At 43.2% G+C, this 14,400-nt stretch overlaps 1 protein-coding gene and 1 long non-coding RNA gene across 2 annotated transcripts; one reads left to right on the forward strand and one right to left on the reverse strand.

The window, feature by feature from the left end:
• Window positions 1–521: 521 nt before the first annotated feature.
• Window positions 522–12,124, reverse strand: slc43a1b (solute carrier family 43 member 1b). Its single transcript, XM_047045091.1, has 15 exons — window positions 11,828–12,124; window positions 10,028–10,183; window positions 9,608–9,791; window positions 9,394–9,449; window positions 9,123–9,199; window positions 6,815–6,907; window positions 6,373–6,506; window positions 6,047–6,180; window positions 5,590–5,739; window positions 5,148–5,183; window positions 4,711–4,846; window positions 4,498–4,627; window positions 2,504–2,577; window positions 1,870–1,993; window positions 522–1,545 (listed from the first exon to the last, which is right to left on the reverse strand). Exons 2-15 carry the CDS (start codon window positions 10,179–10,181, stop codon window positions 1,345–1,347), a joined length of 1,683 nt encoding a protein of 560 aa, XP_046901047.1. The 5' UTR covers window positions 10,182–10,183; window positions 11,828–12,124; the 3' UTR covers window positions 522–1,344.
• LOC124484244 lies at window positions 10,192–11,911 on the forward strand. The gene is made up of 2 exons (XR_006957948.1): window positions 10,192–11,213; window positions 11,338–11,911. It is a non-coding gene; the product is annotated as an uncharacterized LOC124484244 (long non-coding RNA).
• Window positions 12,125–14,400: the final 2,276 nt, after the last annotated feature.

Genomic DNA, 14,400 nt, shown 5'->3' on the forward strand with positions numbered 1-14,400 from the left:
GATTGGCTCTGAGATCTAAAAGAGGGCGGATACAGGAAGATCAGACCTCTCCATTTTCTACAATTCGACGCTGAGTTTAATGTTAACAGATAGCACTAAAGTTTAAAAACACAGGCCCTTTGTGGACAAGTGTAGTACAACAGAAAATCTAGAGCAGACACATATTACATCTAAAATTTAATAGCGTTAGCATTACTAAACTGATGAAGTAAACAATACTTAAATACAATACACGGTAGCCTACTCACTTAAAGGGCCTGATTGTGAAAGAGTCTGCTACAGTGGCTGGTTTAGCCTTAGCAACATTCTCTCATAGGCCTCCATTGTTAATTTGTTTTGTAAAATACTAGTGCCTTCATTGCTATTCTGTGTGCATTCATACTAAGCAGTTGCATTGAGAACACTTTAGGGTAAATATACTGTATTTGGCTAGTGCACAGCTTGCTTATGGATCACCATTCACAGTCAGACTGGGATCAATTAGCAGCAATGGGGCTGGTTACAACCTCAAAACAAACCCCAACATTCCACAGCCATTTATTTATTTCACAATCATTTAGTAATACTACTGAATTGTTTTTCCCCTAAAGAAACATTAGGCTTCTCAAAAAGCCCTAACTCATCCTTACAATAATTGTATCCAAAAACAACCTCTAGGCTTTACTCCTGTAGCCCTCAAGACCTTCCTGTGTCTACTTGTGGATATGAGTGGAATGGATTGTAATAAACAGCACATGCGCTGTCCACCATCTTGCTTTCTGATACTTCCAGCTGTGTCGAAGGACCAGAGCCTAAGGGTTGTTTCTGATTAGGACCTAAACCAAGCCTGTCAACATGGACACACAGAGAAATAAATGCATTTGGACAGATGAATCTGCAAAATGGTAGAGAAGGAAAGAGAGAACGACGACAAATAAATAAACAGGAGACCCACCAGGCTGGAGGCCAAAATAAATGAACTGTTTGTGGTGAAGGTTGGGTGGGGGAGGTAGTTAATGTAACACCTGCAAGCCCGGTGGCTATAGAGACTTACGTCCTGTTTAAACAGGATAAACTGACATGCATGTGTTTGATTGTTGGAAGGGTGACCTTGAGGTCATAATTCTTACTGAGTGTGTTACAGTAAACTGAGATTAAGATGAATATCACCGTGTTCATCATAGGTGTAAATGTAACATTAGCTAAAATATTTTATAGCTAAAAGTCAATTTTCTAAAGGCATTTAATGTTTGGTTGCTAGGTGTGTAGAGAGTTTGTTTTGTTGATCCCCACTTGAAATGTGTCCAACAACAAAAAATGGCTATCCAAATGGCTGTTGTTGGATAGCATACTGCCAAAGACTTTCTATATCTCAGAACCAATGTTCCCGTTGGTTGGATTTTTTAGATGTCCGTTTTCTGATTGGCTTTGAGCTACGCTAGCCGATTGGTTTGCGGCCTCCTTCTCACGCTCCGCCTTGTCCCGCATGAGGTTCCTACGGTGATAGAACAGGTATCCTGGCAACAGGAAGCCAGCCAATGAGAAGAGGAGCAGGGATAAATTGATCTGTTGATTGGAGAAGAGAGAGACACCCATGTGAAGGAAGATGTTTCAGTGAGGTCTGTTTTCCATAATGTAAGTAGATGTATTTGTATATGGATGTTTGTGTGTTTGTACCAGTCGGCCCCTGCATTCACTCATGCTAGTATTCAAATTTGGATATGAGGGAATATGCCTGCAAGTGTGTGACTGAGTGTATTTTTTGAATATGTGTGTGTACATGTGTGTTTGCGGTGTGTGTGTATCTGTGTGTGTATGCATGTGTATGCAATGTGTGTGTATCTGTGTGTGTGTATGTGAGTGTATGCGGTGTGTCTATGTGTGTCTCACCCAGTATGGGTCTCCGTTGAGATGTCCCACCATGACCATGAAGAGAGGCTGTTGCAGCAGAGCAAACAAAGCACTGATCATAGACTGCATCCCCGTCAATGTCCCAAAGTGATTGGCCGGGTATCTGGAGAGGGGCAGGGCCACAGTGGCCAATTAGAATTGTAGTTCTCAATTGTGGTGGTGTGGGAGAGGGTGACGTTGATCAGAAAATATATTACATTTTACGTCACACTTTGATCCAAAATGACCTTAAATAGCGCATGTAGAAACTTAAGTACATTGTGCATATAGAAAGTACGGTGGGTATTACATTTTTTAAGCAGGTCCTACAAGTTTTGATGTATGTAAACTGATTACAGCTGGTCCTGGGCCAGTTGTATTTAAGCTATGATTATCGCTGGTCATGACCTGCATCAGCTGTATGTAAACTGTGATTAGAGCTGGTCCTGGCCTGCATCAGCTGTATGTAAACTGTGATTAGAGCTGGTCCTGGCCTGCATCAGCTGTATGTAAACTGTGATTAGAGCTGGTCCTGGCCTGCATCAGCTGTATGTAAACTGTGATTAGAGCTGGTCCTGGCCTGCATCAGCTGTATGTAAACTGTGATTAGAGCTGGTCCCGAGTCAGTACTTACACAGCAGCGTAGAGACCTCCACAGCAGGAGTGGGCAAAACCTCGAACCACCGTGTGGAGAATGAAAGAGACCACCTGAGTGAGAGAGGTAGGGACAGAGGGAGGGAGGGAGGGAGGGAGGGAGGGAGGGAGGGAGGGAGGGAGGGAGGGAGGGAGGGAGGGAGGGAGGGAGGGGGAGAGAGAGAGAGAGAGAGAGAGAGAGAGAGAAAGAGAGAGAGTGAGAAAGAGAGAGAAAGTAGGAGGAAGAAAGTAAAAAACGACAATCATCCATGTAGGTGACGTTTCCATATTTATATATACAGTGCCCTCCAAAAGTATTGGAACAGTGAGGCGAATTCCTTTATTTTTGCTGTAGACTGAAAACATTTGGGCTTGACATCAAATAATGAACGTGAGACCAGAGATCAACGTTTCAGCTTTTATTTCCAGGTATTTACATCAGGATCTGATGCACAACTAAGAAAATATCACATTTTGTTTGAATCCACCCATTTGTCATGTGAGCAAAAGTATTGGAACAGATATACTTAAAACATATTTAAGTGAATAAGACTTAATATTTAGTTGCAAATCCTTTGCTTTCAATAACTGCAGCAAGTCTGTGACCCATTGACGTCACCAAACTTTTGCATTCTTCCTTTTTGATGCTTTCCCAGGCTTTCACTGCAGCCTCTTTCAGTTGTTGTTTGTTTTGTGGGGTTCCTCCCTTCAGTCTCCTCTTAAGCAGGTAAAATGCATGCTCTATAGGGTTTAAGTCTGGAGATTGACTTGGCCAGTCTAATACCTTCCATTTCTTGCCCCTGATGAACTCCTTTGTTGTTTTGGCAGTGTGTTTTGGGTCGTTATCTTGCTGCATGATGAAGGCTCTGCCAATCAGTTTGGTTGCATCTTTCCTTAAATTGGCAGACAAAATGTTTCTGTAGACTTCCGAGTTCATTTTGTTGCTGCCATCATGTGTTACATCCTCAATGAAGATTAATGAGCCCGTCCCAGAAGAAGCCATGCAAGCCCAAGCCATGACATTACCTCCACCGTGTTTCACAGATGAGCTTGTGTGTTTGGGATCATGAGCAGTTCCTTTCTTTCTCCAAACTTTAGCCTTTCCATCACTTTGGTAAAAGTTAATCTTTGTCTCATCAGTCCATAAAACTTTGTCCCAGAATTTTTGAGGTTCATCTCTGTACTTTTTGGCAAATTCCAGCCTGGCCTTCCTATTCTTCTTGCTAATGAGTGGTTTGCATCTTCTGGTGTAGCCCTTGTACTTTTGTTCATGAAGTCTTCTGCGAACAGTAGATAGTGATACCTTCACTCCTGCCATCTGGAGGTTGTTGCTGATCTCACTAACAGTTGTTTTAGGGTCTTTCTTTACAGCTCTCACAATGTTTCTGTCATCAACTGCTGATGTTTTCCTTGGTCTACCTGTTCGACGTCTGTTACTTAGTACACCAGTAGTTTTCTTCTTCTTCAGGACATTCCAAATGGTTGTACTGGCTATGGCCAATGTTTCTGCAATGGCTCTGATTGATTTTCCATCTTCTCTAAGACTCACAATTGCTTGTTTTTCACCCAAAGACAGCGCTCTGGTTTTCATGTTGTTTTCACCTCTGAATACAGTCTGCATAGACAAAACCTATCTTACCCAATCTGAACCTGAGTGTAGACATTCAGTGGTATTTATTGATTGAATAATGTATGTAATAGGACACACCTGGGCAACAAAACACACCTGTCAGTCACATGTTCCAATACTTTTGCTCACGTGACAAATGGGTGGGTTCGAACAAAAAGGTGATATTTTCTAATTTGTGCATCAGATCCTGATGTAAATACCTGGAAATAAAAGCTGAAACGTTGATCTCTGGTTTCACATTCATCGTTTGATGTCAAGCCCAAATGTTTTCAGTCTACAGCAAAAATAAAGGAATTGGCCTCACTGTTCCAATACTTTTGGAGGGCACTGTATATATATATTTATATATGTGTGTGTGTTCACACCTGAAGCGGCAGATTATCTACGAGGGAGAGAATTCCAAAGGTGACCAACAGGAGGTTGGTGAAAATGAAAGCTCGGATGGCATTGGTCAATTTCTGGATCTTCCTGTCTCTCTTTGGAGGCTCTGGTTGGCTGGAGAGTCAAACAAGTGAATTATTTGTTCTTTTCTTTACTCTAGGACACTCCTCCTGACACACACACACACACAAACCTACCTCTTCACAGTCTCAGACTGTGTGGCGCCCTCAACCTCACACTCCTTCATCTTCCAGTCCATGATATAGCCAATCAGAGGACAGGTGAGCAAACACAGCAGCTGCAGGGTTCCAAAGATGGACGCATACAAACCCACTAAGGACAAGCACACACACACACACACACAAAAGCATGCACACACACATGCAGATACATACACATACGCACGCACACACACACAAATGCATGCACACATACACACACATACGTCCACACCCACAAGCATGCAAGCATACATACATACATTTAGTTTGTGAATTATTTGTAAACAATAAACCTAAGGACTGATACACATCAATCTAGGATTCCCAAAAAAACATAATGAAGAGATCATCCTCTAAATAGATGGATTTCTACTGCTGGAACTTCCCCCTCTTTCTTCCAGCCTGTCACTCACCTTGCTTCTCCGCCTCCTCCACCAACTCCTCAGAAGCTGCAGATGAGACAGGCAGACAGGCAGACAGGCAGACAGGCAGACAGGCAGACAGGCAGACAAGTTAATAAAGGTTGTCAACTCTTTCAGAAGATAAGATAAGATCATCTTTTATTTGTCCTGCAGTGAGGAAATTGCAGTTTACAACAGCAGCAGGGTACAGAACAGCACTCTGAGTACAATTTAAATATAGAAAATACAAAATATAAAAATACGAGATACAAGATATAGGGAGTCCTATAAACTATGAAGATAAGGATCTAAGGGTATAAAATAGTAAAATAATATAATAATTATTATATATTATCATTTTATAATATATAAAATATATAAAGTATATATTCAGAAAACTGAAATATAAGTGGTCCACCTATAGACATGTATCATGGGTGTACATGGGTCTTACGGTGCGGGTCGCCGTGGATGACCAGGAACTCCAGCATCTTGTTCATGGCGCCCATGAAGAAGATGATGCGCAGCTGCGTCATCGCCATAGTGATGATACTCCAGAGAAAGATGGGCGAGCAAACAGAGCGTCTGAATGGTGGAGAACCCTCTGATGTCACACAAGAAAGGGCGGGGCTATGAGTATGGCTGCTTAAATAGTTGACTTGATAAGTGACTATTCTGTCACGTTCTGTTGGGTTGTTCAATTTAAGTTCTATTGGGTTCTCTTGGGTTCCACATCTACTGTTTATTTAGCAGTTCTATGGTTTTACTCCATTCTATCACATTTGATTCGATTTTAAAGGACTAAAATCTGTGTCTCGATTTGGGCGATAGAACATCCAGTCTTTCTCGCTACTCCTATCTTGTTTTGTGTGGTTCTAAGGTTGGTTCCTCACCCTGCATAATAGACATACCGTTCTGTTCTGAGCCAGGGCCCGGTTCTCTGTTCTTGAGGCCCATGCCTTCCTCAAGACTGGTCTTGTGACTGCAGAAGCGGTCACCTGTCAGCTTGTCGTCCATGACAATACTGGTCAGCTTCACCTTTTTACTGAGAATAAGACAGAAATAGAAGCAAAAAAGAGGGATAATTTCAAAAGAGGGATCAAGAAGAGTGGTAGAAATAGGTTACTGAATTTGTTCAGAGACAAACTAGATGGTGTATACTGTGACATAATTTAAATAGGATGAGGATGATGATGATGATGATGATGATGATGATTGGGTTGTCATGGATACTGACGTGTATCTGATGTCCTCAGGGGCAGGGAAAGATTCTGATGGCCAATTGACAAAGCAGTTGAGGAAGACAAGGCAGGCCATCCCCGCCCACACCCACATGATTACCCTGAAGGACACACCCATGTCATAGATCAACTGGAGAGAGGAGAGAGAAGGGAAGAGAGAGGGAGGGAGAGAGAGAAGGGAAGAGAGAGGGAGGGAGAGAGAGAGAAGGGGAGAGAGAGGGAGGGAGAGAGAGAGAAGGAGACAAGGGCAAAACAAAGACAGGAAAATCAGACTCCATGTGGGACCCTAATGCAGGGTCAACTTCTATTTGCAAATACAGCTAGAAACTTGAGTGCCCTTAATTAGTCTTACCCAATAAGATCCCAATAAGATCAACATTTCAACCCTGTAAGTGCTGAGTGTGGGTCAAATCAAACCCACTCAGTTGACTCTCTTACTTTGACCCCTGGGAAGGTGACGGCTGAGGAGGCATAGGAACCAATCATGATGGACAAAATGGTGGACCGCACGTTCCCAAACATGTTAGGTAGCTAGAGTGGGAAGGAGAGCAGAGAGTAGAGAAAACGGTGTGGATGAAGTGAGGGGATAAGAATGTGGACAGTAAAACAGGGACTGTAAAACAGATACTGTAAGCATTCATTAACAACTCTCTTCTCATCCATCACAGTAAGTGGAAAGTGTAAGGGCAGGCTGCAGTTCTACAAGTTGACCAGCAGGTGGCCATGTGATCTGCTCTGATGTGGGAGACGCAGAGAAAGACATATGCACAGTTTAACACAAACACACACACACACACTACTTTAGTGTCTGTGTAAGCTCTGTGACTAGGAATGCACAGCCACGATCTGACATGTTGTAGGAATGGGGTGTGTCCAACAGCACAACAAGTGTTTTCTGTGCAGAAAAATCAGTAGCAAATAGTTAGTCCATGCTAACAGCTGTGTCATCCCCTTTCCCATTGAGTCAATGATAAAGTGACTGTTTAGACACACACTCACACAGACTATTCAATTAATAATACATATCCCCTCTCTTTCCCAGAAGCAATCTGCATGCCAGGACATCTCTGTTTGTCTGGGTGCCTCTCCTGCTTTAAATACACTGCAGGTCTTGCTATTTAAAACATAAGCATAAACCCATGAACACAGACATATCGTCAGTGGTTTTGATATGAACAGCAGGATCAAAGTGTATGTGTGTACTATTTGGCTGTGGTTTCTAAGTTCAACTAAGGACATAATTCTCTCGTTCTCTTGACCTTCTCGTCATCCCCCCCTTTCTCTTCCTCTCCTCACCTATTTTTGTCAAATGTTTTTCCATCCTTCCTTCCCTTAATACTCTCTCTCTCTTTCCCTCCTCATCACTCTCCCTCTCTGTTTTTCCACTTTTCCCTCTGACTCCTTCTCTTTACAACTCTTTATGTCTCTCTCTCCTTCCAAGGGTGTGCTTGCTCCAGGTTTTGACAGCAAGTATAAACAGTTGTAGTGTACCAGGACAGGGAGATATAACACACACACATACCTAAACACATGAAAGCATGCAGGCAGTAGGTGGACAGACAGGCAGACAAGTGGGCAGACAGACACATAGTAAGGCAGACAGTATGGGTGACATGTCATTTAAGAGCCCATGGACAAGAAAGATCCCTCGGTTCAGGTAACATCTAATGATAGACACATATAAATACTCTCATACACACACACACACTCACCCACAAATCAAAACACACCTAAAAATGTGCACACACACTAACCTACTTAGCAATTGCCCAATCGATTCAAATAAGGATTGCTCAAAACAGATAGAGAAAGGGAGGAAAAGAGAGACAGACGGACTTGAAGAGGAAAGGAGGAAGTACGCTAAAGAAAGACCAGGGAATTCTAAAGTTAGAGTCAGAACGTTGACTACATTCTAGAAGTCCTGAAGAGGAGATGAGAGGAACAGGACAGGAGAGTGAAAGAAACTGTTGGAAAGAGTGAGAGAGAGAGAGAGAGAGAGAGAGAGAGAGAGAGAGAGAGAGAGAGAGAGAGAGAGAGAGGAGAGAGGAGAGAGAGAGAGAGAGAGAGAGAGAGAGAGAGAGAGAGAGAGAGAGAGAGGGAGAGAGAGAGAGAGAGAGAGAGAGAGAGAGAGAGAGAAAGAGAGAGGGAGAGAGAGAGAGAGAGAGAGAGAGAGAGATAGCAGAGTGTGTGTCATTATGTGTTTTGGGCAGGTTTGGAGAGGGGGTGGGGGCAAGGGGAGGGCGTGAAGACAGATCAGAGATGTGATTGGTTGAGGAACACATGCCAGCATTTTAGCCCCAAGGCAGAACCGCATGTGTCTAGTTGCGGCCAAAATAAATGCGCCAACACAAACACGCATCCAAGCACACACACACTCCTAGGCACGTTATTAGGAACCTATTGCATCATGTAACACAAATATGAGGGAGTCAGATGGCTGAGCGCTGAGGGAGTCGGGCTAGAAATCGGAAGGTTGCCGGATCGATTCCCTGCCGTGTCAAATGACGTTGTGTCCTTGGGCAAGGCACTTCCCCTTACTTGCCTCGGGGGGAATGTCCCTGTACTTACTGTAAGTCGCTCTGGATAAGAGCGTCTGCTAAATGACTAAATGTAAGTGTAAATATATGCGTGTGAGTGACAGCTACATATATGTATGTCATGTTTACTGCTTCTGTGAACTTGCTTGTTCAGTGTGTTACGTGTTAGTCTAACCGTGTGTGTGTGTGTGCATCTGTGCGTGTTTTACCGTCAGAGAGGTGAAGGTGAGGCAGATACCACCAAAGCCGTTAAATGAGACAGCGATGAAGATGAGGACCGACAAGTCTGGGAAAAGAGTAGGAAGAAGAAGGGGGTTTAAAGGGATGATGGATCAATCATTTCACTCAAACGAGCTCTCGCGATATGAATGACAAGCAGACTTGATCAACAGGTTATTACCAGATATCCTCAGGCATCAGAGCATAATGCCAACCCTCAGTATCGTACTCATAAGGAATGTTGGTGAGGCAGCGGCCTACCTTCAGGGTTGTAGGCTGCTGCGGCAATCAGGGCACATGAGAACGCAAAACACGCACTGCGAAACAGATAGGAGAAGATGGGGATGATGATGGTGGGGATTGTTTAGGTGTTAGCTCGATGGTAACATAATTCCTAATAATCATTTTTATTACCTTTGTTAACATTTTAAAACGTTAACAGCGATGATGACGATGAAAGCATGCATTCCCCTACCTGCCGAGAAGGCGAAGTGGGCGGGGCCCAAACTTGTCCATCAGGATCCCCAGAGGCAGAGTGGCCGCGCTCAACAGGAAGGAGCCAATTGTGAAGCCCAGATTCAGCATCTCTTCCTGATCCACGCAGCTCGGCCAATCACCACTCTCCCAGGAGCTCACATTGCTGACGACCGTCTCGTTGTCTGGGAGGCGGTGAGGGGTGCAGAGGACGTGAGAGAGAAAGGGAGTTGAGTGAGGGAAAAGAATGAGAATCAGAGAAAAAAGAAAGTAGTACAGAATGAAAAAACAGAAAGAAATGTGAGTTAATCGCACTTACACAACATAGTTCCCTGCCACTAAACTATCAATGCACGTGTTTATCCTTTAGCATCGACCAGGCAGATTAGCCCTCGCTGAGGTAACAAGCTTGCCCACCCACCTGTGCACAAGTGAGAGTAGAAACCCTCTTTCTTCAGCATGATGAGAAGGGAGCCCCAGCCCAGCAGCACAGCGGAGAACAGCAGGTTCTCCACCACCGCCGTCACGGCCATCCACCACCGCCTCCGGTAGGCCTGAGACAGGGAGGGTGCCATGGCTGGGGGGGCGAAGGGGTGGTCGGGAGACAACAGGGAGGAGGGGAAGGGAGCAGGGGAGGAGAGGGAGGGTGTGGGGATAGGGACAAAGAGACAGATTAAGGACTAAGTAACAACCAACTGATTTTGAATCTGGACAGGATGAAGGAGAGTAAGATTAGGGAGCGAGAGAGAGAAATAGGGACGTATATAGCAATGACAGTAAACTGTTCTGAAACACAAGGATCGAAACCTGTTTGGACACGCTCCCAGGACATGTCCTTTATGCCCGGGACAGGAAAGGAGAGGAGGAGAGGAAAACTGAGCAGGAGAAGAGTGATGAGATGAGGACAGGAGAGGCCTACAGCAGAAGTCTACAGGAAATTCACTTCACTTGAATGTGCTTATGCAAACATTCAGATGTTTGCCAGACGGCACATCCTTGTGGCCATGCGTTTCTGTGTATTTTAGTGTGTCTGCTAATGACTGAAATAGCCACCGCACACACATAGAACCAGACTCACACACACACACACACATACCCTCTAACCGCAGAGACTAATGGGGATTAATAAAGCTAAAGAAAAGAGACCCCCTACCAAATGGATTTCATTAAGCAACTCGCCAAGCTAACAAAATAGTAATCGATTGTTTATAATAATTTAAGAAATACCAAGATTGTTCAGTTTTTGTCTTTAGAACCTGTGCTGTGATTTATTGTGCCTGTACTGTGTTTGGCTGTGTATATGTGTGCCTAATCCCTCCACACAAACACACCTGCTCAACCACAATATAACACTCTAACACCACTGCGCAGAACCCAGTTACAGACAAGTGCAGTAAAAACAAAGGTAGGAGTTTGAGAGGGAGGTGAACATAAAGACTAGGGGGGAGAAAAGGAGTGAGTTATAGATATGACAAAGGGCAGAAAGGGGTTTGATGACAGTTACACGGAAGGATTGCATTAGTTCAGACATGGCAGGGGAAGTTGTTGGCATGACTATATGTTTATGATGTCTAATTGGTAGCGCCTGTTTACATTGAGGGTCAAAGGTGCTTCCGTCTATCAATGTTGCTGTTTTAGAGAAAAATGTAACACCATTCCAACCTCTCGATTTTTCTTTTACTTTGTCCTGTCCTCATGTACACTCTCTCTCTCTCTCTCTCTCTCTCTCAGCTGTTTCCTCCCACTTTAGATCGCGCGCGAACCTTCCTCGTTCACCATGGGAACTGGCAGCTGTGTCCGGGTGCCACTTTGACCATTGGCCGCGCGCGTATTACGCATGGGGAGCTGTGAGAATACCGGTGCTTGCCAAAACAAGCACCATCCTTATTAACACAGTATGTCTCTAAAGCAGGACTTGGCACGTAACACCACAAGTGTCCCGACTAAACGTAGCTACATCTTTTCAGACAACGGAAAATGAAAATAGGCCACTTATCTTTACAATGGCTACTTCCCGTACTACTATTTAACGGAAGCAGTAGGATGTGTTGACTACTCGACAAATATATATTGGCTAATCAATGATGTAGCCTACATTAAAATAATAAATGAGCAACAAAATGTATTTAATGTGTGTCGTGTCATGTCATGTGTAGGCAGTGTTAGACCTACTTCCTCAAAGAAATATATTATTTGATAATAAATACAAATCTAAACTTACTTTTGTCTCTGAAAGTTGTACCTCTGATTATGTTTTTTTCTTCTCTTCTTTAAATATATCTTCCTCTGAGGTAGGTTGATGGTCTAATGCTTTTATTATTTTTGACTTGTCGTCTTTCAATACCTACAACAAAGTCTGTCGGAACTTCAATGTGACGGTGTCTACGCAGAAGTTGAACTTCATGATATCTGTATGGCAAGGTTTGAACGCCTCCCTCCCTTCCCCCTCTTCCCATCTGTCTATAAATGGAAACCAAATCCTAGTTCCATTACCCACTTGCCCCCCTCTCCCCCACACACATACACTACACGTGGCAAAACTTTTTAAAAGATTCCTTTACCCCATTAGGCATACCAAATTGACAGTCCCTCAGACACTGAATGCTTGCTTACCAGCGCCGCCTTGTGGATGTCGTTCTAGTTACAGGAAGTGGTCCATTGCTATTCTCGTCAGAAGTTGATAAGAGAGGAATATTATCATCCTTGAGTACTTGATGAGGAATCTCAGCTGCTATACACAAAACGTTTTAAAAACTTTTTTCTTTCAACTTTTCAAAACTTTTTTTGGCACAAACTCTAACCCTTTCCTCTCAACATGACCAAGAGGAGGTGGCCCCTACACATAACCATCCTACACTATCTTGGTTTACCCCCATCCTCCGACACCATGACTAACCCCCTACATCCTCCTGCCACCTGATGTCATAAAGACTAATGAAGGCTATGCTTCCATAGAACTCAGGATTCTGAAATGGATTGCCATCAACATTCTGTCACAAATTTCTCCTTGATTAGGGAAAGATTGCATGATGCAGAATTGAGTACCAGAGGCTTTAAACCAAATCCAGTCATTCTGTCTGAGGGGGTTACAAGAGGTTCAGTCCTGATGTCACAAAGCTCCTTATTGGAGCCACATGAGGATGGGTAGCATCAAATCAAATAATCTGGCAGATATTCATAATAACTTGGTTGAGAACTTATACATTGTCAAGACTTCCAACCCTCTGTGTTCATCCATGTCTCATGAAGCCTTACATAACCATATCTTAGCATGCACAGTACACATGAGGATGTATTGAATATTTTCTAAAAACATTACTTCTTACGATGAAACGTTGACAGTCAACAGTAAATTCAGTGTGAGTCTTCCCATACCAATGGTTGCTAAGGTTACCTGTTCCCCGCATAAGTACAGAACAGTATGACTTGTTCGCTGAATAAGAGACTGAAAACAAGACCTCTTAAATGAACTGTTTTATTGTTGTTTGTCTTTCATTAAAGCGTTTCACCCACAAAATAAAACCAACTGAGTGAGACAGTCCGCTGTCCCACGGTAAAAACTCTACCAAAAAGCACTCCCTTATTTAGTCTGAAAGACGACAGGAGATGGTAATCAAATAACAGTAATAGTTCCCATAATTCAGCCATGATAAATTCAGTCAGGGTTCATTTTTTTTGTGTGTTTATTATTATTTTTTGCGTATTGGTAGCAAATGAAGACAATCTACTCAGTTGAGCAAGGAGGGAAGACGAGAGTAGAAACTGCTAATCACTGGCTTCTCTCCTCCTTCAAGGTCCATCCCTCCCTCTCTCCGTCACAGATCTAGTCCATTCTTTCTTACCCCTGAATACTTCTACAACACTACCCCCCACACCCCGACTGCCCCACCCCCCAAATCCCACAACCCAACCCTCACTACTTTCTCTCAATTGTACAACAGCGTCCCCCTCTTCCATGCAGGCACACCTGGGGTACTACAATTGCCACAAACAAAATATCAATTCATCAATTTACCATAATAACAATCATACCAATAATAATATTAATAATAATTATAATAATAATAATACAAAGGAAGAAAACAACTGTGTGCAAGTAAAAAAAAAAATGGAGAGTAAACAAATTCATTTGAGAAGAATGAGGTGAAACAAGTGTGATAACGCTCTGCCCTTATTACATAATCTTATGAATGAATAATCACTCCAGTAATGGAAAACGTTCAAATTAAATTGCTCGATAAGAACATTAAGCACAAACCAGCTAACCCAGAGGCTACAGAAAAGATGTTCTCCTCTTCAGACAGGAAGTGATCGTCGCACATAAAAATGGTAATATCCTGCAGAGCTAAAGTCTGGCTGGGCTTTAACTTAGGGATCTCCTCTGCATCAATGTGTAAGGTGTAGAATCAAGCATTTAACAACAAAAAAAACATATATTTATCCTTTTCAAAACAGAAAGACGTTTGTGTGGTATTTTAAACTGTATAGTGCAGTGAAATAGGAATTATTAATGTAAGTTTGAATCAATCTTTGAGCGTAAAAGCCTCTATCTAAGATGCATCTGCTAAGCCTTTGCTAAACTGAGACTGTTAAACTGATTATTGATCACTGATGTTCAGGCTGACTTGGAGGACCTGTTGGACAGTGACTGACACTGGGACGCTCTTTACCTTTCTCTTTCCCTCTCCCCGTCTCTTTCCCTCTCCCTCTCTCTTTCCCTCTCCCTCTCTCTCTCCCTCTCCCTCTCCCTGTCTCTCTCCCTCTTCCTTTCCCTCTCTCTCCACGTCTGTCTCC

This window comes from Hypomesus transpacificus, chromosome 22 (genome assembly GCF_021917145.1).
Source record: "Hypomesus transpacificus isolate Combined female chromosome 22, fHypTra1, whole genome shotgun sequence".
Classification (NCBI taxonomy): domain Eukaryota; kingdom Metazoa; phylum Chordata; class Actinopteri; order Osmeriformes; family Osmeridae; genus Hypomesus; species Hypomesus transpacificus.